This window comes from Berkeleyomyces rouxiae (assembly GCF_048999995.1).
Source record: "Berkeleyomyces rouxiae strain 22BRR77 chromosome Unknown BrBRR77_ptg000002l, whole genome shotgun sequence".
Classification (NCBI taxonomy): domain Eukaryota; kingdom Fungi; phylum Ascomycota; class Sordariomycetes; order Microascales; family Ceratocystidaceae; genus Berkeleyomyces; species Berkeleyomyces rouxiae.
In genome coordinates, this window is record NW_027396492.1 from 4,979,274 (window position 1) to 5,007,119 (window position 27,846).

At 54.5% G+C, this 27,846-nt stretch overlaps 7 protein-coding genes across 7 annotated transcripts; 5 read left to right on the forward strand and 2 right to left on the reverse strand.

Annotated features, from left to right (window-relative positions):
* Positions 1-1,582: 1,582 nt before the first annotated feature.
* Positions 1,583-4,939, forward strand: BROUX77_002960 (uncharacterized protein; the record flags this gene model as incomplete). The annotated part of the gene is made up of 2 exons (XM_073747558.1): positions 1,583-1,849; positions 1,916-4,939. The coding sequence occupies 2 exons, from the start codon at positions 1,583-1,585 to the stop codon at positions 4,937-4,939; spliced, it is 3,291 nt and encodes a 1,096-aa protein (XP_073608042.1).
* A 1,602-nt stretch (positions 4,940-6,541) lies between these two features.
* BROUX77_002961 (uncharacterized protein) lies at positions 6,542-7,882 on the forward strand (the record flags this gene model as incomplete). Its single annotated transcript, XM_073747559.1, has 1 exon — positions 6,542-7,882. One exon carries the CDS (start codon positions 6,542-6,544, stop codon positions 7,880-7,882), a length of 1,341 nt encoding a protein of 446 aa, XP_073608043.1.
* Positions 7,883-8,651: 769 nt separating this feature from the next.
* Positions 8,652-9,016, forward strand: BROUX77_002962 (uncharacterized protein; the record flags this gene model as incomplete). The annotated part of the gene is made up of 2 exons (XM_073747560.1): positions 8,652-8,681; positions 8,780-9,016. 2 exons carry the CDS (start codon positions 8,652-8,654, stop codon positions 9,014-9,016), a joined length of 267 nt encoding a protein of 88 aa, XP_073608044.1.
* A 298-nt stretch (positions 9,017-9,314) lies between these two features.
* On the reverse strand, positions 9,315-10,379 carry BROUX77_002963 (uncharacterized protein; the record flags this gene model as incomplete). Its single annotated transcript, XM_073747561.1, has 3 exons — positions 9,315-9,988; positions 10,055-10,117; positions 10,181-10,379. The coding sequence occupies 3 exons, from the start codon at positions 10,377-10,379 to the stop codon at positions 9,315-9,317; spliced, it is 936 nt and encodes a 311-aa protein (XP_073608045.1).
* A 528-nt stretch (positions 10,380-10,907) lies between these two features.
* BROUX77_002964 (uncharacterized protein) lies at positions 10,908-17,357 on the forward strand (the record flags this gene model as incomplete). Its single annotated transcript, XM_073747562.1, has 2 exons — positions 10,908-16,751; positions 16,836-17,357. The coding sequence occupies 2 exons, from the start codon at positions 10,908-10,910 to the stop codon at positions 17,355-17,357; spliced, it is 6,366 nt and encodes a 2,121-aa protein (XP_073608046.1).
* Positions 17,358-17,558: 201 nt separating this feature from the next.
* BROUX77_002965 (uncharacterized protein) lies at positions 17,559-19,335 on the reverse strand (the record flags this gene model as incomplete). Its single annotated transcript, XM_073747563.1, has 3 exons — positions 17,559-18,323; positions 18,389-19,245; positions 19,311-19,335. 3 exons carry the CDS (start codon positions 19,333-19,335, stop codon positions 17,559-17,561), a joined length of 1,647 nt encoding a protein of 548 aa, XP_073608047.1.
* A 395-nt stretch (positions 19,336-19,730) lies between these two features.
* Positions 19,731-22,034, forward strand: BROUX77_002966 (uncharacterized protein; the record flags this gene model as incomplete). Its single annotated transcript, XM_073747564.1, has 2 exons — positions 19,731-21,057; positions 21,235-22,034. 2 exons carry the CDS (start codon positions 19,731-19,733, stop codon positions 22,032-22,034), a joined length of 2,127 nt encoding a protein of 708 aa, XP_073608048.1.
* Positions 22,035-27,846: the final 5,812 nt, after the last annotated feature.

Sequence of the window (27,846 nt, forward strand, 5' to 3'; positions counted from 1 at the left end):
AGTGAGTGCCAAGTGTGACTTGTGGGCTGTGACTGTGAATTGAGCACTGTCCCTACGCCCCTAGCTCCCCTGTCACATTCATGCCTTCCCCAGGTTCTGTCGCTACTGTGCAATAAGTGACTGGAGTACTGTTTTTTTTTTTTTTTTTTTGGTTCTGGCCTTGCATTCCAGCACGCATCGGCTACATGATCCGAGGCGGGAAGATAAGCAGTCTAGTTTAGTCTGGGAGAGGTAGTTGCTGCAGATTCCCAAACACAAACGCAAACGCAAACACAACAACAAAGATAAAGACCTGATGATAGTTGGTTGACTAGTTGGTTAGTTATTGGTAGTTACTTGTTTTGATTTGCGCGACTGGATCTCCTGTGGCACGCTGCCCTCAACACAAATTCCAGGACCGCCTGCATTTCCACAGCACCGTTATCCCTGTTGGTGCTGGCCAAGGTTTGGAGAGGGAATCCTGTGTGAGCTGTACGTACATATTATATTATATTATATTGTGTCTGTGTGTCTGTGTATCTGTGTGGATGCAGCGAATTCGATGAACGGCTCTGTGGTGTGCTTTTTGGGTTGCGATTCTACGCCCATTTCCCTTATCAAAAGTGTATGTATGTAGATATGCAGTTAACTATAGTTAGTTAATTAAATAGCTACTTCTCATCATGTTCCTCGGTGTACTTTGGCGCTTGTCTTGGGCTTGTCAACCAATACCAGCATTCACGGCAACTACTCTCTCATTTCCGCAGTCAAAGTGCAAGTGTAAGTGCAATCAACCTGGCACGTCATCTGCCCCTCTTTGGTCAACTATACAGGCAACTACTGTTGTGTCATAGACCCTACTCTCACTTAGCCCTTCCTGCTTCGCCACTTTCTTCAATCAAAACACAGGAACAGCAATTGCCCGACGCCAAAAAAAATAGGTTGCACAAGGCCTAGGCTTGCTTTTTCTGCCGTCTTCAAATTCTTTCTCGCCTACACCCACACACTATTTCTGGTTTCTTTGTCCTTCTTTTCTGCCATTGAAACTCGCTGCCTACTTGTATCTCTGTCGGTGCGCTCTGAACAAGGTTGGTTGCCAATCCTCTCTACATCATCATTCAAGCCTGTCTTTTGACGGCTATCAACCCTCATGGCCAGTGCCAAACGAAACTACCCCTCCTGTTCCCCTCGCTTTCACGTCTGCTTCTCACATCTGCCGCCCGTGTTTCGTCATGTTTTCTTGCGGCCCTGAACTTTGGACTAAATTGCTGCCCATGGCCCTTCACTCTTCACCCTTCATCAGCGTCTATCGCCTATTGCACGCCAACTGTTTATACTTGGCGCCATGTCCCTCCCCTCCCCTCCCTCCCCCCTGTTCCCTCCTTCTCGCCTCTTCTCTCCTCTTGACTTGACTTGCTAACTTGCCCGCACCTTCCCCAACAGGCCAGCATTGCAAATACTTCGTCCCTAATCGCAGACACAGTGCCGGTCTCTTGCGCTCGTCTTGTGATTGCAAATCTACTATTGCTTGCATCTCTCCCGTTTCCTGCTATTCTTCATCTTGCCTGCTTTTTCCAGTGACCCCGTCAACTTGTTGCCTAAAATGGGAGTTGATATCAACCCGCCTCCGGCCGCCGACGCCGCAAAAATCGCTACCGACGCCCCGCGCAAGGCCACTTTTGTGACAGATCAGATCGAGAAGCCCGATATCGATAACCGCAGCTACCGCGTCATCCGCCTGGCAAACGATCTAGAGGTGCTACTTGCTCATGACCCAGACACGGACAAGGCCAGCGCTGCTCTAGATGTCAATGTCGGCGCTTTCAGCGATGAGGATGACATGCCTGGCATGGCTCATGCCGTAGAACATGTAAGCTACCCTTGATATCCAAACTCTCTTATCTTGTCGTGAACTAGCCACCTGACATAATCACAGCTTCTGTTTATGGGTACCAAGAAATACCCTGCCGAGAACCATTACCACCAGTATCTCTCATCCAACTCCGGTAGCTCCAATGCCTACACTGCTTCTACCTCCACCAACTACTTCTTCGATGTCGCTGCGAAACCTGCCAATGACCAAGAACCTACCGAAGAGAACCCATCTCCATTCCACGATGCGCTGGACATCTTTGCCCAATTTTTTATTTCCCCGCTATTCCTATCAGAAACTCTTGACCGCGAACTCAAAGCTGTGGATTCTGAGAACAAGAAGAATTTGCAAAGCGACTTTTGGAGGCTGTATCAACTAGACAAATCCCTCTCTAACCCAAAGCATCCCCATTGTCACTTTGGAACCGGCAACTTCGAAGTTCTCAAGACCATTCCTGAAAGCAAGGGCATAAATGTGCGCGACAAGTTTATGGAATTCCACGACAAGTACTACTCTGCCAACATCATGAAGTTGGTCATCCTCGGCCGCGAACCACTTGATCTCCTCGAGAAATGGGCTGTTGAAATTTTCACTGCCATCCCCAACAAGAACCTCCAGCGCAACCTCTGGACAGACGAAGTGCCTCTTCGCAAGTCTGAACTAAACAAAATCTGCTATGCGAAGCCTGTGTATGACAAGCGTGAGTTGTGTCTATCTTTTCCCATAATGGACGAAGATTTACTCTATCGCTCGCAGCCTAGTCGCTATGTCATCCATCTGATAGGTCACGAGGGCCCCGGAAGTTTGATGGCTTACCTCAAAGCCAAGGGCTGGGTCAACAACCTGAGCGTAGGTGCAATGGCTATTTGCCCTGGAAGCCCCGGTATTCTCGAATGTGAGATGAGGTTGACCGAAGCTGGCTTGCAACACTACCCCGAAATCACAAAAGCCTTCTTCCAGTATGTTTCTTTACTCAGGGAAACGAAGCCTCAGCAGTGGATCTTTGATGAGCAACGTCTTATTGGTGACGTCACTTTCAAATTTCGCCAAAAGACAGCCGAAAGCCGCTTTACTAGCAAGATGAGTTCCTCAATGCAAAGGCCTTTCCCACGCGAGTGGATTATGAGCGGAGCCAACAAATACCGTGAATTCAACCCTACTCTTATTGAGCAGGTAATCGGCTCCATAACCCCTGATAACTTCCGTATGTCTGTCATTTCAAAGACATACCCCGGTGACTGGGACAAGCGAGAGAAGTGGTACAAGACCGAGTATAAGCAGGTTGACATGACAGATGATTTCGTCAGTGATTTGTGGAAGGCTATCCAAAGCGACGCCTCGAACAGGCCCAAGGAGCTCCATTTGCCTGGGAAAAACAGATTTATCCCGACTAATTTGGATGTTCGTATGAAGGAAGTCAAGGAACCTGCCGTTGCGCCAACCCTTGTTCGCAATGATTCCAAAGCCCGTACTTGGTGGAAAAAGGACGATACATTTGGAGTCCCTAAAGGTTCCATCATTGTCCGGGTACGCCAGCCCTTGACCTTTGCCACGTGCCAGACTGCCATCCAAGCCAGACTCTATGGTGAGCTTGTGAAGGATGCGCTTGAAGAGCACTCGTATGACGCCGAACTGGCTGGCCTTTCTTACAATGTTGAATTTGGCAGTCACGGTTACAATATTGAAATCAGTGGCTACAACGACAAGCTCAGTGTTCTTCTTGAAGAAGTGCTGCTCAAGATCCGCCACATCAAAATCACGGATGAGCGTTTCAACATTATAAAGGAAAGAATTGAGCGTAATCTTCGCAACTGGAAGCTGCAGCCCGCTTACAACCAGATTTCCTTTGTAACTCATTCATTGATGGAAGAAAAGGAATATCCGGTCGAAAACCTACTTGACCATCTTGCAACTGCCGCAGCTGACGATGTCCGTTATTTCCACAAGCTGCTGATGTCCCAAGCTCACTTTGAGATTCTGGTTCACGGCAACTTTGGAAAGGAAGATGCCCTCAAAATGACTGCATTAGTCGAAAGCACACTTTCCGCCCGCGAGCTACCGGCTTCCGAGTGGCCGGTAAGCAGACATCTGATCCTGCCCCCCGGTTCCAACTACGCCTTTGCCAAGACGTTAGAGGACCCCGAGAATGTCAACAACTGCATCGAGTACTGGCTATACATTGGATCGTGTGACGACATGAAGCTACGCGCTACTTTACTAGTCTTTGAGCAAATTATGAATGAACCGGCATTCGACCAATTGCGCACCAAGGAACAACTGGGATACATTGTGTTTGCGTCGGTGCGCATCTCGGACAACATGATGGCATTCCGTATCTTGATTCAAAGCGAAAAGTACCCGCAGTACTTGCACTCGCGTATTGGGGCATTCCTAGATACTCAAAAGGAACAAATTGAGTCGATGAGCTCAGCCGATTTTGAAACCCATAAACGCAGTGTCATTGTGCGTCGCCTCAAGAAATACGATAACCTTCATAGTGAGACTTCGCGCTTCCATTCCCAGATTACATCAGGCTACTACAGGTTTGACATTGGCCAGCAAGATGCAGAACACGTTAAGGAGGTCACAAAGAAGGACATTCTGGACTTTTTTAACACTTACATCTCGACAAAATCAAAGACCACGGCCAAACTTAGCGTCGAACTCTATGCTCGTGGAGAGACTGCTGTCGAAGAGGTGGTGGCCACGGCTCTAGAAGCTACTCCCCCGGTCAACGCTGAGACCAAGGCAGTTGTCCGTGCAACCATTGTGGAAGCAATTCTACATGGTTCAGCAGATGGCCTTGCGGACGTCTTATCGCTGAGAACTGGACTGTCTTTGGAAGCAGCCACTACCATTGTCAAGGCTTTGGGTACTTCTATCGAAGATGTGGCCAAGGAACGTAGCCAGCATAAGGACAAACAGATGGAATTCACGTTGTCGTCATCTGTCACGGGTTGGGACAATGACAAGGAAACCAAGTTTATTATAGACGTGCCCAAGTGGAAAAGAGGCCTGAAGGCCAGCTCGGCACCGATTCCGGCCAAAGAACTTCACGAGTTCGAGGAGGTTGGCCCCAAGCTATAAAGATGAAGGCCGCGATAGCTTCTTCTATTTTCTTTTCTTCTTCTTTTTTTCTCTTTTGTTGGGGAAGGACAGATAAGTCGGGGACTTGGCTAAGAGGCCTGGCGTTTTTTGGAGAGAAATAGCATAACTACATAGATAAGTGCAATGATATACGAGGATTTGGGTTAATACAGAGTTCCATACTACAAGTGAGATGTTGGTCCAGTGTGGGACAAGGCTGGTGTGAACGGGACGATCGCAAGCCCCATTTTTTCATTGGGCTTTCAGGCATTATAGGGCTGGATACAGAAGAAATCAGATAAAATCGAAACTCTATTCCTGTTTGTTGGAGGTAGTTATCTAGTTACAGGAAAGGAATGTTGTCCGCGATATCATGACACATGTGGTTAGTGATGATTTGATGTCTTTTTTTTTCATTTTTTTTTTATAGTGTGGGTCTAAATGCCTATTCCGTCGTCACTCTTTCCTGTCTAGTTGAAGGAGGCCTTTTTTTTCTTCGTTTGAGGCTTAGTTTGGTAGTAGTAGGGCAGGCAAGAAAAAATCTGAAGAATCTAGACCCAATAACTGGTGGACTGGACGGGTATTTTAGCATGATATTGAGCCTTATCTTTAGCCTGTAGGCATCTTTTTTTTCTTCTCTATACTTCCAATGTGGTGAGGAAAGGATTCTCGCAGACTCCCAGAGAGAATGAGAGTTGGCAAGCCAGAGAACTGCCAAGTATGTGCGACTGCAAGTAGTGCGGTGGTATTTGTAAAAGTACTTGGTTGTATTGGGCGGTGGATGTTGGACTGGCCTCGAATTTGTGGCTCAACACGATGCTGATTTGTGGTGGTTTAACGTTTAGTGTGATGGGTGGTACTAACAGTCAGAGGGAACGGGGGAGCGTCAAAGTTCAAGGGCCTGGAGATAAGAAAGCGGGCTGGCGGCTTACAGGGGTTTCAAGCCATGGCCGCAGCAGGGCCAGCACTATAAGTACAGCGGTCCCACTGTCCCTCCAGGCCGCAGCCGGCAACCACAGCTGCCCTGTCCTGCACTTGAACCTGCACCCATCACATCAGCCAGCCCCAACGGGAAACCCAAGATTGAATAGTTATCGAGCCAACCAACAAACAAAGCAGCTGATCTGCCTTGATCTGCACGTACAATTCAGGTTGAAGTGAACTGCAACGCAAGGGACGGTGACTCAGCGGGCGACGTACGTTGCAGACGACGTTGCAGACGACCGACGTCATTGTCCATTTGTACATACATACATACTTGTACCAGGATAAGCACCACATTCATACTCCTACTTGGCTATATGTATGGACCAGTATTGAAGCACCCCTCGCCCTGAAGGTAGAGAATCCCATACCGAGTCAAGAGAGACACCGACGCCAACACCGACTCCAATCCCGACTCTTGTGCTCGGCTCGGCTGCAGCACTGTACTTGTACCCATACTTATTCGCTTGTCTCCACCGGCCCAGCTCCCTTCCAGACATCGCCTGTCCCTTCTACCATCCAACACCACATCCAACTCTCACGAGCGATACACAGTCATAATCTCAGTCTCGGTCTCGGTCACAGTCACAGTCGCTTCTCTCCCTCGACCTTCAATCGATGCTTCCCCGCCGCTCTTCCACCATTGACACTCTCCGCCACATCACCACAGTTGTCTTGGACGAGGATCCAGCAATCGTCTGGACAAGCTCTCCTGCTGCTGTCGACGCCATTGCCACCTCGGACCACGCAAACGACGCGAGCGACGATATGAAGGCCGTTTCTGGAAACAGTGATCTTGCGGCTTTCGCTGCGCCTTCTTCTGATACTCCCACCGAGTCCATTGCCATTGGCGACGGCTCGGCGACTGCAAAAATGGGCAATTCGGGCTCGGAACCTGGCCCCGCGGAGGCCGCTCCCGCCGCTGCCGCCAGGATTGCCGTTGACACATCCATTGACAGCAACACACCTGTTTCGCCAATGTCCAGCCTTAGGATCTCGTCCAGCCCGGCCCCAGAAGACCGCCAGCATGACGCCTCGGCATCTTCACTTCCAAAAACCACGACCGCTACTACGCCCAAGAAGACAGTCAAGTTCAGCGAGACGACTCAGACGCACACACTGCCGCCAAAGGACCAGCAGAGCCTCAGCTCGAGCATCATCAACCCGCGCATCGCCGTCTGGGACATCAACAGCACAGCGCCTGTGGAGACTCGGGCTACAGCCGCAGCTTCAGCCGGCATTCTTGTGCCAGATGATGACGAAATTTTCATCTTTGATAACGATAACAACATGCCGTCTTCTACGGCGCCCAAGCTAGTCAAGCCCATGGAAAATGAAGAGCCAAACGACCAATTAGATGCTACGGACGACGAAGATTTCGATGACCTCGACGGCGAAGGCCGCGACCGCATGACGCCCCTCCGAGAAACGTTTGTCTCGCACTCGTATGTACAGGCGCTCAATATCCCGCTCCCGCCCGACCACCCCGACTACGGCAGCAGCCTCGCCAACACGCCGGCCCAGGCATCTGTCAACAAGAGCTTCATCTCCGGCTCGCTCGGCTCGTACAAGGGCAAGCCGCTGATGATGCCCATCCTCCGCGACCCTACAGTCCAAGAGCGCGTGGAGTCGCTCGGCCAAGTCAGCTCGTTTGTCGGCGGGCTCAACGGCGGGAGCGGCGTCGACGAGAGCGATCTGCAGAGCTACCGCGCCAGCCTTGCCACGGCCAGCAACGTAATGCGCATGGCCGGCGCCAGCACCAGCATCGGGCCCGGCAGCGTGGGGCTCAGTGGCTCGATGGCGTATTCCGGCACGCCGCGCAGCTTCACCGACCCGTCGCCGCCGATGACGGGCGCCGAGTGGACGCGCCAGAAGCGCGAGGACTTTTTGGTCAAGAGGCAGCAGGAGAGACAGATCCGCGAGGGCTCGCGCGCACAGAAAAAGGCGCCGGCGGTATGAGAGACCTGTCTAACAGAGAGGAGGAGGAGGACCAGGAAAAGAGAGAAACCAAAACCTCGAAAATAGCCATGGACACGAGCTGGCTTACTTCTACGCCACGGCATCCGAATATGTGAATAAGGCCTCTTTGTACACTGTGCGCTCTACATTTCTTTTGTTCTTTTTTTTCTTGCTTCCATAGAAATCTTTTTTTCACCATGGAACATGTATCTTTGCTTGAGGTGTATCATCACCGGCTTTGTTCAGATTTCTTTTTGGTTTGCTAGTTTTTTGTTATCTACTACGAGATCGAGGTTCGCACCTACAGAGTTCCATATATATTCACATTGACGCACTGGCATAGTTACAAGTACTTTTTTGTCTGGCAATGAAATGTCTGTTCATTTTGTGTTGTATCTACCAACTGTTACTGCGACTGATTGACTAGCAATACAATATCAACGGTGACGTCGTTGCTAACCCAGAGATGCATATAACCCTAGTGTCTATTCTCCAAATCCTTGAGCAGCCTTTTTACGACCACCCAAAAAACATCAACCGATTTTTCAGCAATAAAACCACCATCGCCTCCATCATCTTGACCAGTCAACACCAACCACAAGACGTCCATTTGTAAATAAAAACAAGGATCTTTCAGCCAATCAAAAACAGCGCCGCGACGACAACGGAACAAGGCGGTCGAGCTCAAGTGCTCCTTTGTTGCGCCTATCAAACAATCAATCTTTCTAGATATCTCCAACCAAGCCTTGATCGAATCACTTGCGTGACAATGGGTGGCTTCAATCTGGAGGTTTTCAAGGTTCGTTAATCTCAGAGGACTCAGGCCAACGGCGCATAGTCCACAGGGAATAAAGCTCGGTCTCTCTAGGGCCCCCATCACTAACTCACGCCTCGCAGTTCGGCATGTATGTCATGTTCCCGATTGGTATCATGTACTACTTTGGCACCAACCTGGACCAGCGCTTCGCTGTCGAGGGCTTCTGGCCCAAGCCCGAGGAGACAAACAAGGTGCCGCATTCGCGCGAGGAGATCAAGGCCGAGTACGAGCGCATCGTGGCGCGCCAGCGCTTGCTCAAGGAGCGCGAGGCGATTCGTCGCGCGGCTGCCGGTCACGGGCCAAGCGAGTCGTCGTAGACGCCACGGGTGGCCGGGGAAGAGAGCGTGGGTGGTGGGTGGTGGGTGGTGGGTGGTGTGTTTGTAGGTGGAAGAGCGGAGGCGCTGTGTACACTATTTCTGCGGTGCGGCCCGGCGGCGGCTGCTACTCGCTTTGTATTATTCCATGTTTCCAAGAGGCAACTAAAGTTAACTCTGGTTATTTCATCCAACCAACTATGCTTTGGCAAACACGCCACTTCTACAACGCAATGTTTCCCAGCTTATACACGTACAATACTCTTACACTCTTCGTCTATCGTACACTGCATCCCACTGCTCATTTCCCATCCAACAGCTCTTCCACCTGTGCCCAGTCCTCTTCGGCAATGGCCTCGCCAGGCAACCCGTTGGCATAGACTCCCGTCACTTCGGGGTAATCGCGCAGCGCCATAAGCAAGTCGGTCATCTCGCGCACAATATGTGGCTTCTCCACCGTCACACGCATGTCTTCCTTGGGCTTCCAGATGACATCGACACTGACCTGCTTCAGGCCCATGTCTTCGCTGAAAGCCTTGGCAATGCCCATGGCCGTCGCCGGCGTAGCCCAGACGACAATCTCGCCTGGTGCCGGGCCGCTCTGAGCCTCTGAGTTCGCGGCCTCGGTCTCGGTCTCGGCGCCAATCTCAACGTCAATCGCGTCCTGGCCAATGGCAAAGTTGACAATTTCATCGAGCGTGTCCTCGCTGGCCGCCTCCGGCCGCTCAAACACCAGCTTGCCCAACTGGTCAAAGAAGAACAGCGTCGACCCAGCGTCCTTCCCGCCAAACTTCTTCAGCTCATGCTTAAGATCCTGCAGACTGCGGCCCTTGCTGTCCGTCTCGGCCTCAATGACGAGCGCCACGTTGCCCGGCGTCATGCCCTCAATCATGACGTTCTCCAGCTGTGCGCCGTCCGGAGACCGGCCTAGGCCGCGTGCGATGGAGTTTTCGATGAAGACTTTGGTAGCCCCAGCTTCAGCATGGGAAGAGCGAGATACTGTTAGATGCGTGGCTTTCTATGGCGGGTTCTCAGACCTACATTTCTTGGCTTGCTGGATCAGCGCCGCCAGCTGCGTGTTCATGCCGGGGTCCGGCCCATATGCTGCGGTACATAACAGTCAGCACCCCTCTGCACCCCTCTGCACTCAAGCTTTCTCCCTCTTACTCTTGGCCAGAAATGCAATCGACTTGGCCAGCACGTTGCGCTCAGCCTGCTTCTTGCGGTCCGCGGCGCCCTTCTCATGCCGGATTTTGGACCACCGGTTGTGCCCGGAGCCCAGCACGGCCGACGTGCTCAGCAACCGGCGTGCCGAGCCGGTAAGGGCCGTGGTCGGAAGCAGCTGTCGTCGGAGTGCGCAACTCATATTACTGTCGTATAACTGTCGTATAGGCTGTGATTATAGTTCTTAGGGTTAGTGTCTTTTAAATGAAGCTAGACTTGGAAATTCTTTTTCAGTGAGGTGACACTGAAGATCGTGAAAGCTGCATGTGGGCCATCGAGTCTCATCACCAATCTCTAACCCTAATACTGCACATTCACGTGACTGCATTGAAGCACAGAAAGGTGGGGACGAGTCAGGGCGGGATAGATGCTTAGAAGGGGAAGCTCCACGACGACATGATCAATGCTTCAGGCCTACAAGCAACGAGCTTCACCTTGACGACTGCATTGAAGCTGTTGCTGCGTCCGGGTTTCTGTCCTCTTTAATTACACGACTACAGCCATTGCCTTTGATCGACTCGGCGTTACCCTCATACAAACTACTGCCATATCACGAAATCTCACTCAACTGCTACTCCCTCTATCCACCAAGACCGAGCCCCTCGCCTTCTCTTTACTGTTTCTCCTGTGAACTGCCAATACTGCTTGCCCGCCACATCACACCAACAAAATGGCCTCCTCGGCCCCCGGAGACTCGAGCCTCACCGCTACTGGGACATTAGCATCAGCGCCTATCCCCGCCGTCCCCCCTCCCGCCCACATGCTGACGCAGCCAGAGCTCGACTTGGCTAAGCTACAGAGTCTCCCCGCCGACCACCAGGAAATCTTCGTCTTGACCTTTGTCACTACCTTTAGCCGCCACGTGCTGTCACTCAATGCCGAAGACTGCACAGCCCAGCAGTTCTATGTCAAGAAGGAGACCTTCAAGGTGCTCAACCTCGCCTCACCGCAACCCACTCGTGTCATCCGCAACAATCTGGGACAGTGCTTGGCGCACATCTTCGAGCATGGCGACCGCAAGCTGCTGTTTGAGACCATCAACGAGCTCGTCGCTCTCGTCGGTGGCTCCAAGCCCAAAACAGAGGCCGAGTCTCGTTACAGACACGCCGCCGTCACCCTTTTGGGCCATGTCTACGGCGCCGCCGGCGACAGCGCCATTGGATCGCATCAGATGGCTGTCAGCGTACTAGTGCGTCTACTCAAGTCGTCCAGCTCGCATGCTGGTCTGCGTGCTGCCGTGTTTACAGCTCTGGCCAAAATGGTGGCCATGATTCAGGGAAGCATGGACGAATCGGCCGCCCGCGACATCTGGAAACAGTCCCGTAGTCATGCCGCAGCCGACAAAGGAGCATTGGTTGTCATGGCTGCATGTGATTGCATGCGCGCATTGGTGCGCGGGACTCCCTACTTCCAAAACTCTACAGACTTTGATAAGCTAGAGACAGCCGTGTTTAAAGCCATTGACTCGCCGTCAGCCTCCGTCAGACACGCTGCTGCTGATTGTATCACTGAGGCCTTGGTCCTGTCTCATTCAGACCATGCGGGCGAGAGCGCGGCAGCCCGTACAAAGAAGCCCAAGCCCAAGAGTCTCCGCCGCACTGCCACAGTTACAATGGCTGCTGCAAACTCGGGTGCCGAAGACGACGACATTCCTTCACGACCATCCAGTCCGGCTCCCGGTGGCCGACGACAAGACCAACTGACGCTTGTGGTGCCAGAGATGGTCAAGATTCTATCAAATCAATACGTGCGGCCAGCTATCACCAACAAGGGCCGCGCCGGCATCGGCGTCTGCTACAGCATGCTGCTCAAGAAACTAGGCGAAAAGATGGTTCAGGCCAACTTTGTATTTCTGATTGAGCATTTTGCAGCTGATATCTTGGCCAACTCCCACATTGCCAATAACCGCTACCGTCTGCTAATGGCGCGCAAGATTACCAGTATTTTACTTCAGGACATTGCCGGTCGACGTATTTTAGGCCAGTCGGGCCAGGTGGTTGTAGCCAATGCCTTAATTGCCCATGTTCTCAAAAACAGCCCCCAAGCAACAACAGAAAAGGGCGAGCCGACCAAGGAGACCCTAATCGTGGCGCTGGGAGCCATCGGCGCTCTGGTCTCGGCGCTCGGATCCGCTGCCAATGGCTTTGCAGAGTCCTGCCGTGATGCGTTGCTGCAGGTGCTACAGCATCCCAGCTACTCGGTACAGGTGCACGCGTCGGCCTGCATGAAGATATTCGTCTACCACTGCCCCCAGCAGCTTCTACCGTGCTTAACGGTGTGCATGAACTCGCTGAGCCGTGAGCTTTCGCAACTTGCCAGTGGCCGGAACAGTCAACGTCGCTGCGTCGGCTTCTCACACGGACTTTCGGCCGCCCTGAGTGTCAGCCCGGCAAGACCCCTCCATGGCGCCGTTGATGTCAACAGCAGAGTGCTGACGATGGCTACCAATCTGCTCAAGTCTAGTGGTCAGTCGGAGTTACGTGTCTCGGCTACCCAGATCCAGGTGGCATGGATCTTGATTGGTGGTCTGATGGCTTTGGGTCCCAACTTTGTCAAGATACATTTGTCCCAGCTTCTGCTAATGTGGAAGAATGCGCTGCCAAAACCGCTAGCCAAAGACAGCACTGCTGGCCGAAGTCTTCTAGAAGCCTCATTCCTTGCCCATGTCCGAGAGTGCGCCCTCGGCTCGATTCTAGCCTTTCTACAGTACAACCAGCGCCTGCTCACTGTTGATGTTAGCAAGCGTATTGCCGCCATGCTGCAAAGTACATCAGCCTTCCTGCGCACACTGCCAGCCAAAAAGACAACCGATGATGTGACTCAGCGCTTAATGCCGGTGCTGCAGCTGTTTGATTTTGATTTGATGGTGCAACGCCGCGTCTTGCAATGCTATACCAAGCTTGTTATCATGAGTCCCGCAGGCGGCAGTGAGGTTCTCATCCACTCGAACCTGCTCACAGCCACTATTTCGCTGTTTTCTGACCCGGAAAAGTATGGCGCCAACTCGCTGAGCAGCTCTATAGCTACAGCCGCTGGTGCCTTTGAGACTATCTGGGATGTTGGCGATAACTCGGGGTTCGGCGTGACCGGACTCGTGCGTGGCTTCTCAGTGACCCCGCTTCCAGGCCAGCATGAGCTTTCTGCCGACGAGAAGATGCTCGAGGATAGCAGCCCAGAAAACGATATTGACAAGCTGCTGCTCTCGCCAGTGTGCAGTACGCTCGAACACGATGCCTCGGTCCTGTATCTCTCGAATCATGATGGAAACATGTCAGCCGATCCAGCTGCCACTGAGGTAGTCAATACGGCTATTCAGCTATTTGCATTTATTTTCCCCCAAACGCCAGCCAAGGTGCAAGAAAGCATATTGGAACAAATCAAGACATTTGCCTCAGCGGGCTCTCTGCAGCGTGATCCTGGGAGAAAAGCGGCTATCAACGTCAACGTGGCAACAGCACTGCTGTGCACCATGCGTGTGGTTGCGCGCGAAACAAAGTCCCCAGCCGGCAACGTGACAAACATGGCCGTTGAGCGCCTGCTGCAAGACATGGTGCGCGACTATGTGCTCGACGAGGATCCCTATGTCCGTAGTCTTGGCTACGCGGCAGTAGCGCGCCTCTGCAACGCCTGTGGAAACGCTTTCACCAACACCGAGATCAAGTTCCTTGTTGACACCATTGTCATGAACCGTGAACCCAGTGCTCGCGCTGGATGCGCTATGGCCTTTGGTGCCATCCAGAGCAAGGTCGGGGGCATGGCAGCCGGCTTTCACCTCAAGACCATTCATAGCATTCTGATTACACTGGCCAACGATCCTCACCCTACCGTACACTTTTGGGCCTTGGAAGCGCTGGCACTCGCAGCCAACGCAGCAGGCCTGGGATTTTCGCAGTATGTGTCAAGCACCTTAGGAATGGTGGCGCAGATGTACATATCCGACACGCACAATGCCGAGATGGCGTCAGTGGTTACCATGAACCTCGAGGTAGAAATGTCGACCACGACGGCCATTACGCGGTGCGTGGACTCAATAATCAACGTATTGGGTCCCGATCTGCAGGAGTCCGCCAAATCGCGCGAGCTAATCCTGACTCTGGTAAGCCAGTTCCAGGAAGAGAAGAACCCGCTAGTGCAACAGGCCTCGTTGGACTGCATGGAGCATCTATCGCTGTATGCTCCGGGCCACGTTGTCTTTGCCGATTATGTGCAGCTACTGCAAAAGTACATGAACTCGGACCACGTGACTCTACGCGATGCTGCAGTTGACGGCTTGTACAACGTCATGAAGCGCAACCCGCAGCAGGTGGTCAGCACAGCACAGGCGGGCTTTGAAAAGGAGCTGTGGATTGTGCTCGACTCAGATCCGACCCACGACGGCACACGCAATATCCTCCGCAGCTGGATGCGACAGACGGCTCTAGAATCAACGACCGCATGGCTTCAGCGCTTCCAGTCTGTACTCAAAATGACGCGCAAGCGCGATCTCGGCCGCAACTCAGTGACGTTCAAGTCAGTCTCCGGCCCAGCCATTGACCTGCGTGACGAAGAGGTTGCTGGGTTTGCCGGTGCTGCCAAAGAGACTGATGACAATGGTGAGAGAGGCACTGGCGGCGGCATCGCAAGTTCCGAGTCTGAGCCGCTGAGATGGCAGGTTACCACGTTCGCCATGGAGTGTCTTAGCGAGCTGTTCTTGTTTATCGCCAAGGATGCGGTAGCTACAGGCGGCAACTCTGTTAGCCAGAATGAACTACAAGCGCGTATCGGTGATGTTGTACAAATGGCGTTTTCCGCATCAACATCAAGTGTGCTGGAGCTACGTATCTGGGGATTAAAAATCATCGGTGCAGTGCTGCGCATGTTTGGCAAGACACCCGACCCTGACTTTGACGAGGCTATGCTTCTAGAGCAATACCAGGCCCAAATCAGCTCAGCCTTAACGCCAGCCTTTGCAGCGGACTCGTCGCCCGAGCTGGCCGCCGAGGCAGTCAATGTGTGCGCCAACTTCATTTCCACTGGCATTGTCACGGACGTCGACCGCATGGGCCGCATCCTCAAAACTCTGGTCACAGCACTGGAGAACCTGTCCAAGGGCACAGAACACGCTGGTATTGGTGACCTGAAGGCACTCTCATCCAATGCGCAAGTTATGGTTAAAATGGCTGTGTTTGCAGCCTGGGCCGAGCTACAAGTTGCCAGTGCCGAGCAAAAGTATCTCGTTGACGTTCTGCGGCCACACATTGCTATCCTGACGCCTCTGTGGCTTGAAAGCCTGCGTGAGTTTGCGCGCCTGCGCTTCGAGCCTGATATCTCCATGACTCTTGGGCCCCCGTCGCTCTCCGGCAGCCTAGACACCATCTACGCCGCTCTGAACCGCGAGACCCTGCTCAAGTTCTACCAAGACTCGTGGCTGAAGCTTGTCGATGCCATCGCTAGCTTGATTGAGCAAGACAGCGATTTTGTATTTGACGCTCTCGACGACAAGAAAACTGACGCTAGCGCTGTAGCAGGTGCTGGCACTGATGCTGGTGCTGGAGGAGCTTCGGGTTCAGCTGGCCACCGCAGCGCTGACATCAACTACCGCGATGAGCCTCTAGCCTTTTTCTTCGTGCTCTTTGGCATTGCCTTTGAGGCTCTGGCCACAAAGCCTGGCCAGGCTGACTCTCTAGCCTCAGAGGCCCAGACCCTCTCGATTCTCAAGGCTCTCAAAAAGATCCTGCACCCCAGCGTCTCCGGCCACGCCATCTACCGCGATGCCATTTTCAGTGAGACCATGGACCTTCTCGACCGCCTGGCGCTAACGGATGGCCTCGATGTGCAAGGCGTGATTGTCGAGATTGCCCGCGATTTGTGTGTAGCTCATCCGTCGGCGCGCAAGCGAAGCAACACGGGCGATGCCGATGCTGCAGCCGCCGAGGCCGACATGGACCTGTCTGAGGACATTGAGCAGCTGTTTGAGCTGACGCGCATTATTGTGCTAGTGCTCTCGGGCCTGCTGCCAAATCTGAGCGACAATGCTTCGCAGCCAGTGCGTCACCAGATGAACGAGGAGGCCATGATGCTTGTGCGAACGGGTCTCGAAGCGCTCGCCGATGCTGCCGACGTCTTCCCCGCCGTCATTCAGACAGACCTCCACGCGTGCATCATCCACATCTTTGCCACCATGTTGGCCACGCCCATGTGCCAAGACCTAGTGGTCCCGCAAACACTGCCCATCTTCAAGCGCTTCGTCACCGGTGTTACGGGCTCTCGCAACGCCGCTGCTGCTTCGTCAGACGCGCTGAAACCATATGTATCTGAGGGCGCGGTGCTGCAATTGCGCGGCTGCCTTCGTCGCTTCCTCAGTGTCTATCTGATTGCGCAACGCAGAGAACAGCCTAATGCGCTGGTGTGTGTCAAGAATGCGCTGCTGGCGAGCACAGTGCTGTTTACCGGCGGGAGCAACCAGTTGCCGGCATCGGATCCGCTGGTGGCGCGCTATTTAGATGAGCTAGTAGACTGCTTGACGGATCGCATGGTAAGTTTTGGGCCCTGTCTTCCCTGTTACTAGCACGACTTGACTTGAGTACCCGATTCACTAACACCATATCTTTCTTTCTAGACCGCTAAAATTGCAGCAAGCTGTATCCGCTCTCTCCTACTACAACCGGCACCGACCGCCGCAGACCACAGCATCGCGCGCTATCTCGTGCCGCGTCTTATCGCATTCGCCACCAACACTGCCCCCGAAGACCCCGAAGCCGCGCGCCCACTCATCATAACTGCGCTGACCAAGTACGCCAGCACGCTGCCACGCGCGCGCCTGCCCGTCGCCTTCACCGTTGTGATTCCGGCGCTGCTCGCATGGGCGTCGGCCGAGGAAGACCCAGATGCCAGCGCCGACGGTGCGGCTGTTGCTGCTGCTGATGGCAGCGCGTATACACACGCCAGTGCGCGTCTGCTGGAGCTGGCGGCTGTCAACGCCGATGCATTCAAGGCTGTTGTCGCGGGGCTGAGCGCATCGCAGCGCGCGTTCCTCGAGGCTGTTGTGCGCCATGGACAAAAGGGGGCGGCGGACCAGGTTCGTGAGGCGCAGCGGGATGAGCAGCCGACAATTGAGTTGAAGATGAACTTTGGGGCGTAAGATGAGATGGGGAGGGAAAGGATTAAAGACTACTAAAAGAAAAGGAGATGTGGTTTGGTGGGTAGGCTCGAATTAAGCCGGCGCATGTGTTGAAGGATTATGATCAGTTATTATATCGTGTTTTGAACATGCCAATACCAAGCAGCGATGCTTCTTCTATCTACGCCTCGATGCATCTGTATCCCTATACCAATGATTTATTTACATCTTCTGCTTCTGCTTCTTGAAATCAAACGTATCATCTACGCGCACGGTCCCATCGTCTTCTGCAAAGGACATGTCCCCGGGGTCCAGCACCTTGGGCCACGCGGCCGCCGCTGCGCCATGCAGCACCTTTGCGCTAAGCTGCGTATCCACGCCGCCCCACAGCGCCGCAGCAGCAGCCGGAGCGTCGGCGTCGGTGTCGGCGTCGTTGATGGCCGCGACGAGCGTTCCGCTGGTGCCGTCGTTAAGGAGGATGAGCGGCGGGTCGGTGTGCGCGGGGACCCAGGCAGCGCGTGTCTTTGGGGCCGGCACGGGGGGTTTGGTGGGTTTGGTGGGTGGGGGTTGGGGGACGGTGTGCGGGCCCTTGGAGAGCGGGTCCCATGTGTAGACAGCGGCGGCGGTGGTGGAGGTTGTGGGAGCGTTGGTGGTGGAAGCATCGGGGACGCAGGTGATGAGCAACAGCTCGGGGATCTGCGGATGCCATGCGATGGCGGAGATGGCGGAGTGGAACACGAGCACGCTGCGCAGGTCGGCGCTGTTGAGGTCCCAGATCCACAGAGTGCTGCGGTGGGCTTCGGTCACGGTGGCAAGCAGCCCGGAGGCACAGTCGAATTCGGCGAGAAAGCAGCTCTGCGCGGGACCGGCTGTTGTTATGGTGGTAGTCGTGGTGGTGGTTCGTTCGGGAGGGAAGAAGGGCTGGGTGGCGCGGAGGAAGACGGAGGTAGATGGAGAGTCTGCCGGGGGTTGTTGTTCTTGCCAGACCTATACGGATGGGTTAGAAGGAGGTTCCTAATATAAAATAGACCGTGGAGAGGGGGAGTTGGTACCTGAAGGGTGTCGGTTGGGATCACGGTCGCTGGATGGGCGAGTCGCATGATTTGGCTTCCAACACTCAAATCCATTATCGTCAAAGCAGATGTGTAGTCGCAGATTACTGCCTTCATGCCAAGTCGGTCCATGTGGAAGTGCTTCACACCAGCGCCAAGGTCAAAGTGCTGGGCCTCGGCACCCGTATCAGGCGGGCCCGTCCACGTGTTAAACAAATGCCCGTCAGGCGTGTACATGAGCACCTTGTGGCCGTGGGCCGCGCTCTCCCAGACCACCAGCCAACGGCCCTTGCTCGCCCACACCACGCCCTGGGCATCGACGGTGTCCGGATGGAACGCGCGCTCGACGGCGCGCGACCCGGGCACGTGGATGCTGACCGAGTCCTTGCCGTTCGTCCTTGTCAGCAGCGCCAGGTGGTTCGAGCCGGGGCGGAACGACAGGCAGCGCGCAGTCGCTGGCGGCTGGTGGAACTTTGGGTTGGTGACCTCGACGGCCGCGGCGGCGGCCAGGTTGACCAGCGCCAGCTTGAGGCCAAAGTGCGAGAACACGACAACCTCGGCGTCGGTCGGGCCGAACTGCACGTGCGTGGGCCGCGCCGACGACGACGCAGGGTTCTTAACAGTCGCCTTGAAAGTGGCGTCGCGGGCCGAAAACACAAGCAGCTTGTCGGCCGCGGCCACGAGCAGCCGCGCCGACGACGGCGCCCACGCCACGTGGAACAGCGCAGCGCTGACGTCGGCCGCCAGCGCAATCTCGTGGACCACTTGCAGCGTCCGCGTGTCGCGCACGACGAGCCGCGCCGGCTGCGCAATGGCCAGCAGAGCGCCGTCGGGACTGGCGATGCAGTGCGGTGAAGCTGGAGCGGCGGTTAGCGGGGGGCGGAGATGGTTTACGCGGGATGTGGGGCCGTGCGGGAAGTACTTTTGAATACGGGCGAGCTATACATGGCGGTCGGGCGGTCGGGCGACGGGCGGCGGACCGGCGGCGGCAAACAAAAACTGGGAAAAAAAAGAAGATTCAAGGTAGCTGGTTTAGAGCTTTCGGCGATGCGTGACCGCTGACATCACAGCAGCAAGCTCGCCTGCTCTTTTAGGCAAGTCTGGCTGTGGCGCAGATGTGGCGTTCTTATCGATAGCACGCACCCGCAACCACTAAGAACGCTGGGGCGCATGCAGGCGCCTTCCGCCGCTGTGACTGGTCTTATCGCCGCCAAATTGCAAGGGCGCCCAGAGGAGAGGAGAGAGGGTCCTCTACAAAGGCAAGCCGAGCTCTCTTCTTTTTTTTCTTCTTCTTGCTGTTTTCCTCGGGAAAGAGCTGCTCCCGCATTTTGCCAGTCTCGCGATGAATCGCTTCGGATCGCTGAACCGCCGCCGGGGTCTGACGTCGTTGTCGTCATCGCCCAGCCCCCGGCCAGCGCCACAGGCATGGAATAGCGCCTCCGGCCGGCGCCATCTGTGCAGCAGTGCCGCCGCCCTGGCAGCCCTAACACCGCCGGGGCCCGAGCCGGCACCGGCCAGCCCGTCCGCCCGGCGCACGCAGCTGCAGCACGCCAAGCCGTTCTCGGCCTTCCTAACCGACTCGTTCAACCGGCAACACGACTACCTGCGCATCTCGGTGACGGAGCGCTGCAACTTGCGCTGCATGTACTGCATGCCGGCCGAGGGCGTGACGCTGTCGCCGGCGCGCGAGATGCTGACGACGCCCGAGATCGTGCTGCTGGCTTCGCTGTTTGTGGCGCAGGGCGTCACCAAGATCCGGCTGACGGGCGGCGAGCCCACGGTGCGCCGCGACTTTGTGCCGCTGATGCAGCAGCTGGGCGCGCTGCGTGCCCGCGGCCTGCGCGAGCTATGCATCACCACCAACGGCATCGCGCTGCACCGCAAGCTGGATGCGCTCGTGGCTGCGGGCCTGACGGGCGTGAACCTCAGCCTCGACACGCTCGATCCGCTGCAGTTCCAGATCATGACGCGCCGCAAGGGCTTTGACGCCGTGCAGCGCAGCATCGACCGCGTGCTGGCCATCAACCACGCCCACAGGCAGGAGACGGGCCAGCCGCGGCTCAAGCTCAAGATCAACTGTGTCGTGATGCGCGGCCTCAACGACGGCGAGATCCTGCCGTTTGTCGAGCTCACGCGCGCGCACGACCTCGAGGTGCGCTTCATCGAATACATGCCCTTTGATGGCAACCGCTGGAACAAAGCCAAGATGCTCAGCTACGCCGACATGCTGGCCGTCATCCGTCGCGCGCACCCGGGCCTGCACGCTGTCGCGGGCCACGCCAACGACACCAGCAAAACGTGGCAGGTGCCCGGGCACGCGGGCCGGCTAGGCTTTATTACGAGCATGACGCACAACTTTTGCGGCTCATGCAACCGGCTGCGCATCACGGGCGACGGCAACCTCAAGGTGTGTCTGTTTGGCAACGCCGAGGTGTCGCTGCGCGACGTGCTACGCCGCGTGAACTCCGGCGAGCCGATTGACGAGCAGGCGCTGGAGACGCTGCGCCGTGCTGGCGGACTGCCGGCTGAAGCGTCTGAGCTCGAGGCGCTGGCTGCGGTCGAGAACGAGCTGCTGGATGTGGTTGGGCGCGCAGTCAAGCGCAAAAAGGAAAAGCACGCGGGGATTGGCGAGCTGGAACACATGAAGAACCGGCCAATGATTTTGATAGGTGGGTGAACTCGAGCATATGCTCTCTTTTCTTTCTTTCTTTCTTTCTTTCTACGGTTGACTTGGTAGTCGTGGCGTCTCGGAGTTCCAGGCTGAGGTTTTGTCTTTTTTGTCTTCTTTCTTCAATCTACGTCTACATGCTCTCGATTTCTGTAAAGCTGAACAACCCGTGCTGTAGACCGTCCACCTCTGTCCACAAGCCCTTTTTCAGGCTCACAACCACCAACCATTCACCCAAGCTCAATCCGCTCTCCAACTTCCATCAGCCAGCTGCGACTCTTCTCCACGTCCCGCAGCCGCATGGACGCAGGCCAAGACGATGCAGCCGACTCCACTGGGCGCAACCCAAGCCCCGCCCATCCTCTAGCTCCCAGCTCCACTCCGAGTGCCACGCAGACAGCGCCCGCCCTGACACACGTCTCGGCCTCGGGCAGCGCGCACATGGTGTCCATCTCGCACAAGGTCGTGACTTCGCGCACTGCCGTGGCCGTCTGCCGCGTGGTCTTTTCGTCGGACACGGCACCGCAGCTCATTGCCGCCAATGCCGTCAAAAAGGGCGACGTGCTGGGCGTTGCGCGCGTGGCCGGCATCATGGCTGCGAAGCGCACAGCCGACCTGATTCCACTGTGCCATCCACTGGCGCTGTCGCGGGTCACAGTGGATCTGCAACTGGGGCGGAGGGGCAGCGGTGACAGTGCAGAGAGCAGCAGCAGCGATGACGGGTTTACCGCTCAGCTGCACACATCCTGCACAGGCTCAGGAACAGAAGCTTCTGGACCGGCCCCGCATGTGCTGCATGTCAGGGTGACCGTCACGTGCGATGGCAAGACGGGCGTCGAGATGGAGGCGTTGACGGCTGCGTCCACGGCCGCGCTAACGGTCTACGACATGTGCAAGGCTGTGGACAAGGCAATGGTGGTGGAGGGGCTACGCGTGGTGCTCAAGGAGGGCGGGAAGAGCGGGCGCTGGGAGATGTGAGTCTGAGTGGCTGCATCATGGACGGGGGGAAGAGGGGAGAGAGAGTCCTCCCAAGGGAGAGGGTGCAACGCTGAAACTGCGGCCAGCAGCAAATCGCCGGTCGGAGGAGGGGGAGGAGGGGAGGGGGAGACAACAGAGGAAGAGGGGCTTTGTCACAAAGTACAAAGACGGACAACTACAAGGATCCAAAGGCACGGCGACGTCTCAGCTCAGAGAAACAGCCATCGCGAAGAGAGATCGACGTTGATGTGAGAAGGTCTGTCGGAGGGCCCCACTTTTTGTCAGGGCAGAGAAATGCGGGGCTTTATAGAACCTGGAGCTACATGGTTACATACATAGTTAGCTGTAGTTCGCTAGTTACAACTGCAGGTTTACCCGTGCTCCAATTGACTTTGAAAGATCAGGGCAGAAGCCATTCCCTAAAGGCCCTGGGAGCTCTGGGGGCTCTGGGAGCTCTGGAAGCCCTGGAAGCAAGCCCTAAAAGCACCCCCAAGCCCTAGACTCTCTGCCAGCGTCTGCTCGCTCTTGGGCAAAATCTTCTTCCGACCTGTGCCAACGGAGCCCTACTACTTGCTTCTATGATACATAGCCCTCCTGCTCTATACCGAGAGACTCGGCGGCCCTAACCAAGTCCAGCACTAGCTCGTGTGCGGTGGCTGGCCTGATCTCTCCATGCCTATGCCTGTACCACACAACACTAAACTAGCGGCCCCTCTAGAAGGCCTCTCTAGAAGGCCTCCCCCCTGCTGTGGTTGTAGGTTCTAGGGGATCCGGTCCGGTGGGTGGATGGTTGTTGTCGGGTGCCGGTCAGTCGGCTCCCTGTTTCGACCAGTAGCGAGTGTATTGTTTGTAGTGCCGGAGAGCGAGACTACGTTGCTAGTGGCGGCGCTTCCATGGCGACTTTTTCCTTTTTGCTGGCAGCTTTTCCTGGCAGCCGTTCAATGACAGCTTTGTTCGTGTATAGCCGTAGCGTTCGTGGTGGTGTCTGTCCTCCAGTCGGTCGTCTCTGGCCTGACCCCCACGTAAGGTTCAGGTCGCTCAATCTCTCTTATGCAAAAGCTCGCTCGACCTATTACATGAGGGTAATACCAAGCGTCAAGGCGTGAACAGCACTTGCAGCACAGCACGTATCCTATGAACTTGGATATGCCTATTATAGTACGTCAGTCTTGTATAGCATCCCACTTTACTTTGCATGGGGCTTGTGCACATGCATGGCCACATGCAGAAGCAGAAGTGGGAGAGTGTCTAGGTCTCTCTGGCTCTCTCTCAACGTCATCTCCCTCCCAATTTTAGACTTTCTACATCCTCGAGAGTCTGACCTGTCTGAGAAGCAAAGACCACGTGCAGCAAATCCCTCGAAACTGGCGGTGAGCAAGGCCGCATTTCATGCATTGTGCATCTGGATGAACGAATGAATGCAATCCTGATGATTTTGCCGTGTTGCAAGTTTGCTGTGATTGTCGTAGCCACCAGCGGTAAATATCACAAAGATCTTGTTGTGTCGTTGGAATAAAAAAAAAAATTCCAGGTCACACGATGCGATGCATCACCATGATTTATTCTTCTGTTTTTTTTAATACCACCACCCCCCCCAAACCCTAAAAACTCCTTCATATAACTACTCGCTCCAAGGATCTTGTGTAGCTGTCAGCACCAACCAGCCAATCAGCACTCAGCGATAACGACCCGGCCGAGCAGGCGAAAAACATAATGCCACTCCCGGAGGGGTGCTTATGTCATCCGCCGCCTCTGAAAGCAAGGGTTAGATAGGCCTTTTCTTTTCTCCATGGTTGGAGTTTCTGGCATAAGCATGAAATGCTGGGGGTCTTGTTCTTCAACGTCAAAAGCCCTTTCTGTCATGTTGATCGTGAAAAAGAAAAAAAAAGCAACTACTGGTGTACGTACGCACTTCTGCTATTTGGCTATCTTGTGCTGTAGCACCGATCTGACCTGGTCTGGTCTAGTCCGATCTGATCTGGTCTGCTGGTCTGGACTCGGCATCGTCTAATTCAAGTTCTAAACTTGTTCCCTGGCGTTTCATTGGCCGGCCTGTGGGCGTCTCTGTCGGCGTTTGTGCTGTGTCATGGACAAGAGAGACGGTATGTACGGTACGGATGGGCTTGTGCTTTATGCCAGATGTCATGCCGGCCTGCATCGAGTATGTACATACATACATAACTACCAAAGTTAGTTGCAGCAATATGTACGTGTAGGGTTACTTGTCTAGCGGGTGACCTGTACTTGTCTCCGTTCATCCGTCAGATCGATGCATGCCAGCGAGCCGCGGATGTGTGTACAAATGATTCGACAAAACTTTGCAGCTGCAAAACCAATCCACGAGCCTGCCATGCGATCCTTGCTGCTGCTCTGCTACTGTCACTGTTTCTGTTAATGTTGCTGCTGGCTGACGACTTACTGATCAAGATCGAGGCTGTGTGGTTGGGCCTGATAGATAGACTGTCCAACCAACATACAAGCAAACACATGCCAAACTTGGCTTATGCCGCCGTGTTGCTCGCCGAAGCGACGAACTACAAGCGCCAGTACAAGTGCGTCATGAGCCTGAGCCTGAACCTGAACCTGAGCCCAAGTCCAAGTCCAAGCCTGCGTTGATCTGACTGCTGCAACATCATATTACCTGAAGCAGAGAGCCCGCACCGTTAGCCGGCTTATATTGCATGAAAATTGCCAGATCTGGGTTAATGTCCTACATAAGCCCTGGTTAGTTGGTTGTCTTTGGAAACTTGTCTCTCCTAGTTAGACAGTGTAGTGCTTGATCTATATATGCGCATGATTTCCAGCGGAATTGACCGCCAAGGACAAGATCGAGGTGGAGCTGAAAAATAAGGCGGAAGGACTAGGGTTATACTAACCCGTTAGGGTCATAGACAACACCATCGTCATATGTTGTCAAGTTCAGAATTAAATAAACATCGTTACTGCATGTCAACACCCAGATTGAAAGAAATTAACTGCAAAAAGGACACATTAAGCCCTGTTTATGTTGTTCTGTCTCGCCCTGTACGTGGTCTGAGCGTCACCAGCACAACCACCAAGGCCGCGCACGGGGAGAAGAGAGATTTGGGGGGACCTTGTCTATATGTCTCGTCTTAATTGTTGCTTCTTTTTCTGCTTTTCTGAAGAACATAATAGACTCGAGATCAGACTAGCACACAGCACAAGCCAGCTAGATGTGAACAGGGGAAGGGCATGTAGATAAAATAGACAGATGGCCGGCCGAAAGAAAGACTGCGGCATTGAGTAGGATGGCCATGGTTGAACCGCGGGTCCGGAAGAGGGCTTGGAAGGAAGGGCGATGTTGCAAGATATTCGCATCCAGGACCGAGGACTGTGATCAGATTGGCCCTATAATTCATGTGATTATATTGCTGGAGCTTGTCTCTTTCTCTTCATGTGAGAATGGGGATCAGGATGAAAAGAAGAATGAGCCGGCCAGCTAGTTGACTAGTTGCTATTAGTTGCATAGTTAGTGCAAGTCATGTATTTGGTTAGTTAAGCAATGAGATAGAAACTCCCTCTGTCTTCCATCTCGCTGCTCCTCCCTTTGTGCTCAAGGGAGGGAGAACAAAAAAGGGAAGCCCAGTCCACGAACCACGTCGTCATACCTGCACAGAAAAGCCACAAGACGAGACATGGGCTTGTGTCCTATTCTGTTCCAGGACAAGACAGGCCCCTCGTGACCCTCGACTTCGCAGGAGTTCTCGAATCCTCGAGTAATGCCCAAAGCCAAAGAAAGGCAGGTCTGCGGCTGATACTGAGAGAATGCTTGGTATTCGTTTATTTTCCTATCAGCACCCTTGACGACAAAGTGAAACATGTGCAGGCAACAAGCAAGGCCATGGTTTGGAGCCAAAGAAGAGCAGATGGCAACCGTTGCTCGAGGTAAAGGCAGAGAGACACAGGTCACAAAACCCCAAGGCCAAGTAAGGCCAAGGCCAAACCCTTGCTCCCATGATGGCTGTTCAGCAGTTTTCTAGTCGTTCTCCCGCCCTTCGCCCTCTCTTCTCTGCTAGTTCCAGACCACCAGACTTCTTTCTAGTCGCTGGTGGCAGAGGCCAACGAGCAGCCTGACCGCCAACATCGTCATCCGAGCTTCACTGACCGGTGGAGCTCTGCGCCTGCTCTGGCTGATGCTTGCCGCTTGCTAATTGCGGACTGCCGTTGGCTGGAGAACAGCCAGGAGCATCCCAGCGGAGGCCAAATTTGGACTTGTCATTGATCCGGGCAACGTGCCCAAAGAGAGATGGGCCAAATTCAGGCCAAAGACAAGCCCAAAGATAGCCTTAGCTGGCACCGGGGAAGGGAGGCGATGAAGAGGAAGGATCAGTGGTCGAGGTTGAGTTCGCGGCCAAGTCAAGTCAAGGCTGGGAGGAGGGGCTGACGTCGAGGCTACCTCGAGACGGGCCTTTTGTGTCTGTGTGTAGTAGTAGTAGTAGTAGAGGTAGTAGTACTTGGTCGTAGTGCGAGTGGCTAGATTTGCCGGGACTTGGGGCTTGGTTGCAGAATCAGAATCAGGCCGGATCAAGAGACAAGCGGCTCTGTTGGAGCGCGAATCTTGGCGAGCGTTAAGATTGGCTTGTAATTAGGGAGCGAGACATGGCAGATGATTTGGAGGGCACCATGGGGCCATGAGAGACTTAGAGACCGAGGCCTGGGGCCGGGGGCTTGGGGCTTGAGGCTTCAAGTTCGAGGCTCGGGACTAGCAGGGGCGAGAGCGATGGGCCTTGGACGCATGTGGTGACAAGAATTGGAGGGTACACAAACAACCACTTGTAACTAACTGCTAGTTCTTAGATTAGACAGCTTGATCGATCTCGTAAACTGTGATATGTTGGCGCATATGCAGACGCAGATGCAGCTGCACATAAAAATGCAGAGGCACACAAAATGCAAAAGCCTACCCACTCATTCATTCTTTCTGATTCACGGCCGGGCGCTTGATGGCGGGCAATACAACCCGGCAATAATCACAGCTGCATATCGAGAGACGTAGAGGCGTTATTGTGAGCGGAATTCGCTGGGCAACTCTGAAGATAGTGGACCGGAAGCAGTGGCCCAGTGGGGGAGGCCCTGGAAGATGGAGAGTGCCCCCTGTTTTAGTGGCTTATAGTGGCTTAGTTATACATAGGACTCGTCGTCTGGCACTCTGCATTCTGTCAGCACAGAAGGATGGGCAGCCCTGGCCAGAACATGTTGGAGCCCCACCTTTTCTGTATCCTGCTTTTCCTGTTTTGGCGTGCATGGCCGGAGCGAGCGTTGCTTGCTGGGCGAGGCGCCAGTGTTCAGAGGCGTGTTTTAGGCTCTGGTTCGGCGGCTTGGATAGGCCTTTAGCCCTGTACTCGCACAGAGGGCGCCTGCCGTGGGTGATGGAGGGCGCTGTAACTTTTAAACGCCCGCTGTAACTCGGCTCTGCCTGTCCTTGCTCTTGTGCCTGTGCAGGAATCAAAGGAAGTGAAGGAACTCGGAGGAAGCACAGGAAGAGGAAAGAGCCTCTTAAGAGCCCGGAAAGAACATAACATGGAACATGGAAACCCAGAAAGTGGAAACTTGCAATGAGGAAGGCAGTGAGTGTGCAAGTGGAAGACGCCGTTTGCTCCTGCCTGCTCCTTTGCTCTGTTTGCTCCTGCTCTGGTCTACTGTGGCATGCAAGCAGGCAAGTAACTACGCAAGTGCAAGTCACCATGTAACTAACTAGCTACCTAGAGTTAACTACAGGGTGTCTTTTCTTTTATGTTTTCCTACTGAACTAGCCAATCACCGCCCTGATAGAGAGACTTGTCCTCGTCCT